General features: G+C 44.6%; 1 protein-coding gene across 2 annotated transcripts in view; it reads left to right on the forward strand.

Annotated features, from left to right (window-relative positions):
- Positions 1 to 12,936, forward strand: part of LOC147035909 (spermatid perinuclear RNA-binding protein-like) — a 178,853-nt gene extending 165,917 nt beyond the window's left edge. For both annotated transcript variants that reach the window (XM_085848024.1, XM_085848015.1), the window contains one exon: positions 12,224 to 12,936. In XM_085848024.1, the coding sequence (XP_085704150.1) occupies positions 12,224 to 12,417 (194 nt within the window). In that variant the 3' untranslated portion in view covers positions 12,418 to 12,936. The remainder of the gene's footprint in view (positions 1 to 12,223) is intronic.
- Positions 12,937 to 13,145: the final 209 nt, after the last annotated feature.

The following is a 13,145-nucleotide window of genomic DNA, read 5'->3' on the forward strand; positions in this document are numbered from 1 at the left end:
TCGGTGAACAGCAATCTTCAAGTCTTTTCACAGATTCCCAATGGGATTCAAGTCTGGGCTTTGGCTGGGCCACTCAAGTACTTTCACGTTCTTGTTCTGAAGCCATTCCAGTGTTGCTTTGGCTGCATGCTTGGGGTCATTGTCCCGTTTGAACGTAAATCTTCACTGCAGTCTCAGATCTTTTACACTCTGAAGCAGGTTCTCCTCAAGGATTTGCCTGTATTTGGCTCCATTCATTGTTCCCTCTACCCCAAGTCTCCCAGTCCCTGCTGTTGAAAAGTATCCCCATAGCATGATGTTGCTGCCATCACCATGCTTCACGGTATGGATGGTATTAGATGGGTGATGAGCTGTGCTCGGTTTTGTCAGACATCGCACTTTGCATTCAGGCCAAAGAGTTGAATTTTCATCTCATCAGACCACAGAATATTTTATCTCATGCTCTCAGAGTCCTTCACGTGCCTTTTTGCAAACTCCAGGCATTCTCTCACGTGCCTTTTTCTCAGGAGTGGCTTCTGGCTGGTCACTCTCCCATCTGTATATTACTGAAACTCTCATCTTGTATGTATGTATGTTCCCGAAATACAGCCAAAACGGTATACAATAGCGCAAACATTTTGGGCCACCTTACTCACCATTTGCCTGCGGTGTGCAGTATTGTTTCATTCAAATTGGGCAACGAAAAAAAATATTAAAAAATCAATTCCCGATTCAGTCAAGTACTCTTTGGGAGAAGTTGATCAATTCAAACAACCTCAGCGGTATAGTTCGCTGGAGCTATCTTTTTTCTTCTTCTTCTTTTTTTTGAAATGATTTTTTATCAACCGCTGTCACAACGGGAACCCAACGGGTTCATGGATTGTCTCGTAAACCCTAGATTTGTTAAGTGCTGCAGAGATTGTTGTCCTTCCGGCAGGTTCTCCCTTTTCAGCCAAAGAACTCTGTAGTTCTGTCAGAGTGGTCAATGGGTTCTTGGTCACCTCCCTGACCAAGGGCCTTGTTGCCCACTTGCTCAGTTTGGTCAGACGGCCAGCTCTAGGGGGAGTCTGAGTTGTTCCCTCTTCTTTCCATTTCCTAATGATGAAGCTCACTGTGCTCTTGGGAACTTTTAACACACTAGAAATAGTTTTATCCCCTTCCCCTGATCTATGCCTCCTCACAATTCTATCTCGAAGTTCTACGGACAGTTCCTTGGACTTCATGCTGGAGTTTCTGTGCTGACATGTACCTTCAACTGTGGGACCTAATATCGAAAGGTGTGTTTCTTTCTAAATCATGGCCAATCAATTGAATTGGCCACAGGTGGACTCCAATCAAGTTGTCGAGACATCTCACAAATGATCAAAGGAAAATGGATGCATCTGAGCTCAATTTGGAGTGTCAGAGCAAACTGGTTGAATACTTATTGATGCAAAACATTTCAGCTTTTCATTATTTATTGATTTATAAGGAAATATTCTAAAAACATGTTTTAACTTTGCATTACAGACTATTTTGTGTAGATCGGTGACAATATTTAAATTTAAACTATTTTAAATTCAGGCTGAAACACAACAAAATGTGAAAAAGTTGAGGGCTGTGAATACTTTCTGATGGCATTGTATACACCATAAGTAAAATAACCAGAGGCTCATGGAATTATGGAAACGACTTAACAGAGTAAAATGTCCTGGCATCATGCTGTAACAAGGATATTATTTTTTAATTTTATTGTACTGTATATTGTATCTATCGTTTGTGATATGAAAGTATTATTGTGTTCGTTTGTTTGTTCTTAATTTGAATTATCCCTTTGAGAAAGAGAACGGTGGTAATGGTGTTTAAATTAACAAAAATGTTCTGTTAATGTGCCCTAATAAATCAACGAAAACACTCACAGCCCCTTTTGAGCTTTCCCGATGTAATAATTGTAGATTCTACGCTGCAACTCTTCAGGCCTAACATTCTTAGGACACCTTTGAATTTTTATTTTTGTTTTGGTTGCAGTGGTAGAGAACTCGACTGTCGGTCAGAATGCAGTTCAACTCGAGTTTCTCACCCACCGACCCATTTATTTTTTGGACTGGACGACTCTTTCACTTGTTCTTGTTTCTCGCATCATATCCTTGTAATTAACATTGAACGATATTGTGACCCGCCACCACACCCACTGACGGTTGCCAAAAATTCACTGTTGAGTTGTCCAACTTTAATCAACCTGCAGGAAATAAGCTTTGGAATGAAACTGACCACATGATGACATCATGTGCAATTCTCGAGTTGTGAGGAACATCGATCTAAGACAGCTTGATGCTGGTTTTGCCCCCAATTCTACAAGATTACCTTGGCAACTGTCATTTGTACGGATCACGATGCAACAGAGCAACATGAACAGTCGAGGAAGGGGGGGGGAGACACCAAGAGCAGGGTTGTAGGACAAAATAGAGGGAGACTTGAACAAATAAGGGATGCGGCAAGGGATGAGCGGTAAGTGGTTTCATGGGTGTTTTAAAGATCAAGGTTTTGGATTGGGGATGATTTGTGTTGGTGAACAGCTGTCGAAAAGACCTCGAGGGAAGAATGAGATTGAAGAAAATGTGGAAGTTGGTTCCACAGGTGGGACAAAAGAGAAATGAATGAGTGGAGGTGTGGAGAAAGATGAATGAATGAGTGGAGAACGAATGTCTTGAGAGACGGTCCTGATCTCTTATCTGACATTGAGGTCGTCTCCATTTTTGGGAGAATATAAGCAGCATGTCCAAGGTAGAGTGACCAGGTCTGAATCTGAATTCATGATCTGAGATGAGGCCTTTTGAGAAAAAGAATGATTTTACTTCAACTGTAATGATGGATTCCATGATTTGATGATTAATTTAAGTAAGCTAATAGGTCTCTATTTACGCTGATTGGCTTTACACCTTTTTACCTTCACCACTGAAGGTGGGTGGAGGTTATGTTTTCACCTTTCTCTGTTTGTCTCCATGAGCAGGGTATCTCAAAAGGTTGTCGATGGATTTGGATGAAATTTGGTGGACAGGTTGGGTGTGTGACAAGGATAAATTGATTAGATTTTAGTGAAGTTCTGGCTCTAGAACCAGATGCAAGAATTTTAAAAAGCGATTCTTCACCATTGAGAATTGAGAGATAGGGCCAAAAACTTGGTTTCGGAGTCGTTACCGGACAATGTGATGGGACTGGTCCACCACAATGGAGAAATAACCCAAATCAAGATACCCTTGAGAAATGCTAATAAATAGAAATGGTCAAAAATAATTTTCAAAATATTTAAAAAAAATTTTTTTGAAAATATTTCATGGAAAACCTTAAGAGGAACCCTCTGAATATTCCCTGAAAATTTGTTGTCTATCTGCCCAATAGTCTTGATGTAGTTACTGGACATAATGGCAGATAGACTCCCTTTTTCTATTATTTCTAAGATACATATCACTCCTTTAATTTCAATTACTGCAGGTGAAATGGGAACAGGCGCTTGGTAAAGCGCATACCTCGACCAGACTGAACTGTTTACCTTTTGTATCCCACGGATGAGCTGAATCTAAATCCGGACCTGAACCAAAATCTAATCGCCTTGTTATTGTCACCTAACAAACTCGTTCAAGTTTCCTCTGAATCCGTCCACGACTTTTTGAGATATCGTGCGATATGTCGCTTTTGGCCCGATCTCTCAATGGTGAAGAATCACTTTAAAAAACTTTTCAGATCTGGATCCAGATCTTCATCAAAATCGAATCACTTGTTCCTTGTCACACACCCAACCTATCAACCAAATTTTGGCTGAATCCATCCACAACTATTTGAGATATCCTGCTCACAGACACAAAGAGTGGTAAAAACATATCTTCTGTACACCTTCTGTGGTGGAGGTAAATGAATGGTTCTGTTTGTGTAATGTAATCCTTAACTAACTCAAACTAGTATTTATTTTATTTCAATGCTTGCCATAAAGTGATCAATATAATGTTTCACTCCTTGTCATGTCAAATTTTATTATTTTTATTCATTATCTTTAAATTAACACAAAAGACTTGGTAGTAAAAACCTCCATCGTTAAATTCTTCCTCACCGCTACAGTGCCAATAGAAAGTCTACATCCCCTTTCAAAAATTTCACCTTTTGTTGCCTTATAGCCTGGAATTAAATTACATTAAATCAGACTTTTTCCACCATTATTTTTTCATCATAAACCACAACTTCCAAGTAAGAAAACAAATTCTAAAAATTTCAGAAAACTAATTAAAAATACAAAACGAGAATATCTTGGTTGGATAAATGTCCACCCCTCTTATAATATAAATTGTAAATTAGCTCAGGTGTAACCAATCACCTTCAAAATCATACACCAAATTCATTGACCTCCACCTGTGTTAAATTGCAGTAATTCTCATTATTTTTGTTGGAATAAAATCAGCTGTTCCTGTTGGTTTCCTCTGCTGGGTGGTGCACTTAACAGCAAAGACTCAATCATGAGCACCAAGGAGCTTTCAAAAGACCTCCAGGATAAAGTTGTGGAAAGACACAGATCAGGGGATGGTTATAAAAATATTCCAAAGGCCTTGAATATCCCTTGGAGCACAGTCACGACAATCATTAAGAAGTGGAAGGCACATGGAACCAGCAAGACCCTGCCTCGATCAGGTCGTCCCTCCGAACTGGATGACCAAGCAAGGAGGAGACTGATCAGAGGGCCACCGAGAGGCCAATGGCAACTTTGAAAGAGCTACATGCCTTTATGGCAAAGATTGGTCACTGTGTGCATGTGTTAACAATATCCCAAGCACTCTACAAATCTGGCCTGTACAGTCGGGTGGCAAGAAGAAAGCCATGACTCAAAAAACTGCACCTTGCGTCCCATTTGAAGGATGCAAAAAAACCACTGGAGATTTTGAAGCCATGTGGCAAAAAGTTTTTGGTGTAAATGCAAAATGTTACGTTTGGTGCAAACTCAACACAGCACATCACCCAAAGAACACCATCCCTACTGTGAAGCATGATGTTGGCAGCATCATGTCATGGGGATGTTTCTCATCAGCAGGGACCAGGGCACTTGTCAAGATATAAGGGAAAATGGATGGAGCAAAATAAAGAAAAATCCAAGAGGAAAACCTGCTGCCCTCTTCAAGAAAACTGAAATTGGGATGGAAGTTCACCTTTCAGTATATCAACGACACGAAGCACACCACTGGAGTGGCGAAGGAACAAAAAGATAAATGTCCTTGAGTGACCCAGTCAAAGCCTTGACCTAAATCTGTGGCATGGCTTTAAGATTGCTGTCCATCAATGCTCCCCATGCATCTTGACTGAGCTTGAACAGTTTTGTTTTGAAGAATGGGAAAATATTGCCCAATCAAGGTGCACAAAGTTGGTAGAGACCGATCCAAACAGACTCACAGCTGTAATTGCTGTCAAAAGTGCTTTGATGAAGAATTAACTCAGGGGGATGGACACTTATCCAACCAAGATATTCTAGTTTTGTATTTTAAATAAATTTTCTGAAATTTTTTCGAATTTGTTTTTCACTTGGATGTTATGGGTTACGATGTGTAAATTATGGTTGAAAAAGTCTGGTTTAATGCAATTCAATTCCAGGCTATAAAGGCAATAAAAGGTGAAAAATTTGAAAGTGGATGTCGACTTTCTCTACGCACTGTATGTATGACAGACCCAGTAGTTTTGTTTGTGTCGGTGAGATCAGAATTTATATTCGAAACACGATGAAAATCAGTCATTTCATCAGTATTGGTCTTCTCATTGCTACATTCCTTGTCAGATGGTGAAGCATCAGCAAAGAAATAGGACTGACAGGATAGCCTGGAGGTGCACACACTCACCTCTGAGCTGACGAACCTGGGTTATAGTCTTGGCCCAGCTTCAAACTGTCATCCCGGTCGGTGTCTCACAGGTTGAGGGTGGAGGTCTCACAGGTTGGTGTCTCACATCAGTGTGTGTGCCTCCCATGGATGGATGTTAAATTGGGTGTCCTGGCTACTGCCGTTAGTTGGTAGACGTTATATCCCATTGTGTCCTTTGCGAAGAATCGGCGAGTTATCGCCGGCAGCATGGATCGATGACAAATTCCTGCCTAAACCTACAGCAAGTGTGTTCGATCAACAGCACAGCTGTGCCCCCAGCAATGAAGGTACTCGGTTGCATACTACTTCTTGTACTGCATACAAAAGAAAAAGTAGAAGTAAAGTAAACAGTCATCAACCTGTGCCATTCCTCTCCCTGTATACCTTCAGTGAAGAAACCTTTCCGAAAATCTTCACAAGGCAAACACACCTAAACCCTCACACAGTGGCCGGTGCCAGCAGTGGTTAATATATTAATGTTTCGCACCATGTGACCACTGATAGAGAATTCAGCTGTTGAAATCATGCATGCAACAACATCTTTGTTCGCAGTATTCTGCACTGTAACTTTATGAACATTTATGAAACTGCCCCAACATGACTCTTGATGATATCAGCTTTCCAGTGATATATCATCCATTGATGCCAAACACATAAGTAGTCAGGTCAGGTGTGGGAGGATATGCCGGAGCAGCGCATCGTCACGTCCACTTTCCACTGGTACAACAGGGGCCTCCATTTGGCCATCCCCCAGGCAAATGCCTGGCCCATCCTCATCTCCTTGAGATGCCGATCAACCTACTTGCAATCACAAGACACGTGGTAGGCTGTTGGCCAACTCCACTCACTAGGCTCCCTCGCTAAGAAAATCTGGTAAGCAAAATGAGCATCAGGAAAATCAGCCACATGACCATTCAGCCAGAGCCAGAGGTGACACACATGGACTATACAAGTAACAAATGTCATCTGAGTCTTTCTCAGCAACTGCTCGTTGGACACGAAGTCTGACCAGTGATAGCCAAGGAGTCTACGAAGAGACTGGAACTGAAGGAGTTAAATCTCCATCTCAGATATCTGGTCAGAGTCCAAGCCTCCCGTCCGTAGAGCAAGACTGGAAGCACCAAGGATCTGAAGACTCGGACTTTCGTGGTCCTGCACAGGTACAGACAATGCCACACCCCATGATCCAGTGAATCCATGACTCCCCAGGCCCGACCCAGATGTCTATTGACCTTTGGCTCACAGCCAGCGGAGACATGAATATCACTGCCAAGGAAAGTGAATCTCTCCGTGACCTCAACATCCTCACCACAAACAGGTACAAACAAGATGGCAGCATCCAAGATGTCATTGAAAGCCTCGATCTTTGTTTTGACCCAGGAAACCCATAGTCCCAGTGGCTCAGACTCCCCATTCAGTTCCTCAAGGGCCCCCATAAGGATATCCAGCATCTCCACAAAGATGACTGAATCATCTGTGAAATCAAGGTGAGAAATCTGGACATTCCAAATGATGTATTGCAACTTGATCTCGATGACATCCTCCCAAGAATCCAGTCCATGCAAGCACTGAAAAGTGTGGGGGACAATACACACCCCTGACAAACTCCAGTAACAACTGGAAATAGGTCGGAGATGCAACCACCACACCTCACAGCACTCTCAATACCAGAGGAAGATTCAGAAATAAAATTGATCAGTTTTGGTGTCACCCCACAAAGAGTGAGAATCACTGAATCAAACACTTTGCGGAGATCAACGTAGACTACGAGCAGCCCTTGCCGAAACACTTGACTGCGTTCGGTGAGGATCCGAAAAGCAAAAATATGGTCAATCATTGGCCTCTGCTGTAAAGCCTGAATGCTCTGGGTGCTGGTGCTCAAGCAGATGGTGGGGAACCCTTTCAAGAATCATCCAAGCAAATTTGAATTTTGAAGAATATGTCTCTCAAGGGACACTGGATACCATTGACCAGAGTGGCAGGGCCAGGCTGAATGGCAGAGCTGAGCTGTTCAGGGAGCTGAGGCGTAAAACTGTACGTGCGTTAAAGGTGGACAAGGAGGCCTATGTGCGAGGAATCTGTGAGGGGGTAGAGCATCACCTGTGGTCAAGTGAATCTCGCCCTGCTTACAGGGGAATTCGCGCATTGCGTTCATCCAAGCCCATCCCTCGGTGTACTCCAGCTCGAGCAGAGGGTGGTAGGCTCTTGACAGAGGAGTCCGAAGTGAAGGCCCACTGGGCTGGTTACTTTGAGCAGTTGTACCAGGCTGATCTACCAGCTGTCGAGTTACACATCAAGGGTGTTACAATCCCTGTTGCTGACCCTCCAATCAACTGTGGTTCACCTTCGTTTGTGGAAACACAGACTACGGTGAACCGGTTGAAATGTGGTGAAGCTCCAGGGATTTGTGGCATCCATGCTGAACTTCTCAAGGCTGGTGGAAATGCGACACTCGTGTCGTTGCATGCAGTTCTGTGCTCTGCTTGGAACACAGGCATCATCCCATCTGCCTGGAAGAGGGGCCTTGTTGCCCCTCTCTGGAAAGGGAAGGGTGATCGCCAAGACTGCAGCAACTACCGAGGGGAGACGCTGCACTCAGTGCCGGGCAAGGTCTTTGCTCGGATAATTATTGACAGGGTTCGCCACCATCTGCTTGAGCACCAGCGTCCAGAGCAGTCAGGCTTTACACCAAAGAGGTCAACAATTGACTGTATCCTTGCTCTTCGGGTCCTCACCGAACGCAGACGAGAGTTTCGGCAGGGGCTGCTTGCAGCTTTTTTATCTCTGTAAAGTGTTTGATTCAGTGAATTGGGATGCCCTCTGGAGGAGTATTGGTCTTCGTGTGGTGCCACCAAAACTGATCGATCTGATGTCTGAACTCCACTCTGGGACGGAGAGTGCTGTGAGATGTGGTGATACCATCTCTGACTTATTTCCAGGTGTTACTGGAGTTCATCAGGGGTGTGTACTGGCCCCCACACTTTTCAGCACTTGTTTGGACTGGATTTGAGGGAGGATGTCGGAGAGATCAAGCTGCGGTGCATCGTTTGGGAATGTCAAGATCTCTGACCTTGATTTTGCAGATGATGCAGTCATCTTTACGGAGACTTTAGAAATCCTTTTGGGGCCCTCCAGGTGCTGAATGAGGAGTCGGAGCCACTGGGATTACGGGCTTCGTGGGTCAAAACTAAGATCCAGACTTTCAATGACGTCATGGATGTTGCTGTCCTGTCTGTGTCTGTTTGTGGTGAGGATGTTGAGGTGGTGGAGAAATTCACTTACCTTGGCAGTGATATTCATGTCTTTGCTGGCTGTGAGTCAGAGGTCTGTATAAGTCTGGGTCGGGCCTGGGGAGTCATGGATTCACTCGATAATGGGGTGTGGCGCTGCCGGTACCTGTGCAGGAGGACGAAAGTCCGAGTCTTCAGGTCCTTGCTGCTTCCAGTCTTGCTCTATGGATGCGAAACTTGGACTCTGACCAAGGATCTGAGATGGAGACTTAATTCCTTTGGAACCAGGTCTCTTCGGAGAATCCTTGGCTATCGCTGGTCGGATTTTGTGTCCAACGAGCGGTTGCTGAGAGGGACTCAAATGAGATTTGTTACCTGCATAGTCCGTGAGCGTCAGCTGCGGCTGTATGGACATGTGGCTCGTTTTCTTGACGCTGATCCTGCTCACCAGATTCTTTCAGTGAGGGAGCCTTGTGAGTGGAGGAGGCCAATGGGCCGACCACATGCCTCGTGGTTGCAGCAGGTTGATCGGCATCTCAAGGAGATGGGGATGGGCCAGGCATCTGCCTGGGGGATGGCCAGACGGAGGCCCCTGGAGTACCGGCGGAAAGTGGACGCAGCGACGCGCTGCTCTGGTGCATGCTCCCATACCTGACCTGACCTGAATGCTCTGGGTGCTGGTGCTCAAGCAGATGGTGTGGAACCCTTTCAAGAATTATCCAAGGAAAGACCTTGCCCAGCACTGAGAGCCGCGTCACCCCTCGGTAGCTTTTGCAGTCCTGGCGATCACTATTCCCTTTTCAGAGAGGCACAGCAAGGCCCCTCCTCCAGTCAGTTGGGATGATGCCTGTGTTCCACAGAGAGTACAGAACTGCATGCAACGACAAGAGTGTAGCATTTCCTCCAGCATTGAGGAGTTCAAAATGGATGCCACAGATCCCAGGATGCCACCACCCTCTGCTCTAGCTGCAGCACACTGAGAAATGGGCTTGGAGAAACGCAATGCACAAATTCCTCTGTCGGCAGGATGAGAATCACTTGACCACAGGTGATGCTCCTCCCCTTCACAGATTCCTTACATATCAGCCTCCTTATCCACCCTCAGCGCATGTATGGTTTTATGCCTCAACTTCCTGAACAGCACAGCTCTATCATGAAGTCTGGCCCTGCCACTCCGGCCAATGGTATCCAGTGTCAACTTGGGGGAAAAATTTGGTGGGCTGACGGTGGGTTCCAAAAAAAAAAAAAAAAATCTTCGCCTGACGGTGTGTTCCAAGACATGCGCCAGCAACATCAAGGATGGTCATCTTGAAAACACTCCACAACTCCACAACCACAAAACACCCAGACCCTCCCAAATCCCCACTCGGCCGGTTCGCAAACTCCTCAGCTGCCCTCTCATCCTTGAGCTTGCCAACATCCAGCGTAGGCTGAGATGGTACCATTCTCCTGGATTTAAGCTGCAACTTCAGAGTTGCTTCAATAAGCCTGTGGTATTGAGGAATTTTGCATTCTAGAAGACCTTGCAGTTCTGAATCATCCTCCAGCACCCATCAACGACTACATGGTCAGTTTCCTTTGCCACACCAACAGTATTGGAATACCAAGTCCAGCGATGAGCTTGTGGGTGCTGAAACCATGAAGCAGCCAACCTAAGGCCATGACTTCTTGCAAAGTCAAGGAACTTGGTGCTATTCTGGTTCACAGTTATAGACCCATGGGGGCCAACACTTGTCTCACAACCATTCCTTTCAGTTCCAGTGTATGAATTGAAATCCCCCAAGACGAGAAAAGTATCTCGCCTGGGGCACTGACCAACCACAGACTCGAGCGTTGCAAAGAATGCGTCCTTCATGGTGAGATCACTCGCCTCAGTCAGAGCACATACAGAGATCAGGAAAATGACTCCCAAAGAGTGACGAATCCTTCATCTCATAATACGCTAGTTGACCGGTGTTACCTCAATTGTCATTGGAGTCAGCTTAATGGACACAGCCACAGCATCCCCTTGGGTATGGTAACCATCAGAGTGACCATACTTGTAGTAGGAGTAACCACCCTCCTTGATCTCACCACTAACCGGTCTGCGAACCTGAGAGAGTGCTGCAATACTGATGTCCAAATGCTGGAGCTCAGATAATTACAGACAGGTGATCATCCTCTCTTCGGGATCGGACATTGCAGGCACCCACCCAAAGGGTACTGCCTGAGGTTAACCCGTGACAGCCTGCCATCTGGTGGACGACACCTCAGCACCAGCCCGACACACACCACCGTTATCTGACCCTGGAAGGTTACCCGTTCTTTTCCTCCTGTCATCAAAGAACGGTGGTCCCGAAGGCTGAACCCCAATCCCTTCATATGGTGAGCTGCCCTGTGAAGGGCAGTTGCACATGAAGTATTCCCACAGAGTGGGTTTTCAGTTTTCTTTGCGTTTTTTTGTGTGTTTTGCGGAATGAAGTGTTTTACGGTGGCCAGCTTGCAAATCCTGCCACCAACCTCCTTGAGAGAGGTACCCAACTGCAGGAGGACGTCCACAGATACAGTTGGGTGCCACATATGGATGGCCGTTGGCTCACAAGGAGCTCCTCCACACTTTGACAGGTTTTGTTTCTAATCCTGTTGGGTGTCCATATCCATACACCCTCCTCACCAGGAAACCTGGTTGAGAAGGCGGTGAACTCGCCGACAACCCGACCATGAAACAGGTTAGTCAGCTTTACATAATACCTATAGCAAGTCACTGATATCATCTGGCATCACCAAGAATAAATGATATAAATAGTGGTGAAGCATAATAATGTTGTATCGGTCACTTCTCAGGCAGACTTCCTAATGCCACAGCTCAAACGTCATGTTTGGGAGCAATGTTCATGAATAAGTACACTCTAAAATTTTCACAGACAGAATGTAGATGAATTTAACAATGCAAAGTTGCAGAAACCTGAAGTTGTCCATTTCTGACCACTCATCACACTTTTTCCTCGACTGAAAAAAACGTTCTGTGAAACTTCCAACTCATTTAGTGGTGGCAGAGTACAATTATTAAAGTTTGTGAAATAGTAAAATGTATATTTTGTGGATTTGTGTGTATGTTTGTACTGTTCTACGGGTATTGACCTAACTTGATACTGTATTTGCCAGGTTTCAATTCACAGCCCACATTTGCAGCTGCATCGCCAGGAGGCTACACGACCCCAGCTGTTGCAGCTGCAGTCATGGCTCCAGGTCCACAGGCCTACCTTACCGCCCAAACCGTCTATGTTGCCCCACAGTCTCTAGCCAGCTTTGGTCACACAGAGCCGGCAGTCCTCCACACCTTCCAACCCTATCGTTAGGCCTCACTTTTTGGCCTTGCCACTTCATTTTCAAGGGGCAACTTTGCACAGTTCTTCCCCACAAAACTTTTCTTTCTGTTGTCTACAATACCTGTGGTGTACTTCAGTTCACCTCTAGATTCTTGAAAGTGTCAATTAAATTTTGAACTTTCCACATTGTAGTCTCTTTAATCTCTCGTTCACAAAATGTGATTCATTTCCTCTCGGTTTTACACACACCATGTGACTATTAGTCATTTAGTTCACTTTGTTTCACTCAAAAGTGTGAATGTCTAATCTCCTTTTTAAACTAAACTTGACCCTGATCGAAACTTCTACAATGTTAAAAACAAGAAAAAGATCAATCTGAGATTGCAGACCCTCGCCAGGACTTTTTTGTGGTGTTTATGTACTGGTGTGTTACTTAATTAACAAGAGACATAATTAGAACTGCCACTTTATAACTGCTGTTCATGTAATAAATCCAGTGTAATAAATATTAAAGTGATGACCGGGAACCAAGACAACGTCCCACTTTGATGCAACCTCGCTTTGATTGGACACCTGACCCTGACCCATGACGTGTTTTTTTGTTGTTTTTTTTTTCAATTGAATTTAGAATGGGATTAAAATAAATTCAATTCAAATCAATATTAAATCCAGTGTAATAAAAATTGAAGTGATGACCGGGTACCAAAACGTCCCGCTTTGATGCAACCCCTCTTTGATTGGACACCTGGCCCTGACCC

Source organism: Eptatretus burgeri, chromosome 1 (assembly GCF_056783735.1).
Source record: "Eptatretus burgeri isolate ZD-2024b chromosome 1, Ebu_testis_v1, whole genome shotgun sequence".
NCBI lineage: Eukaryota > Metazoa > Chordata > Myxini > Myxiniformes > Myxinidae > Eptatretus > Eptatretus burgeri.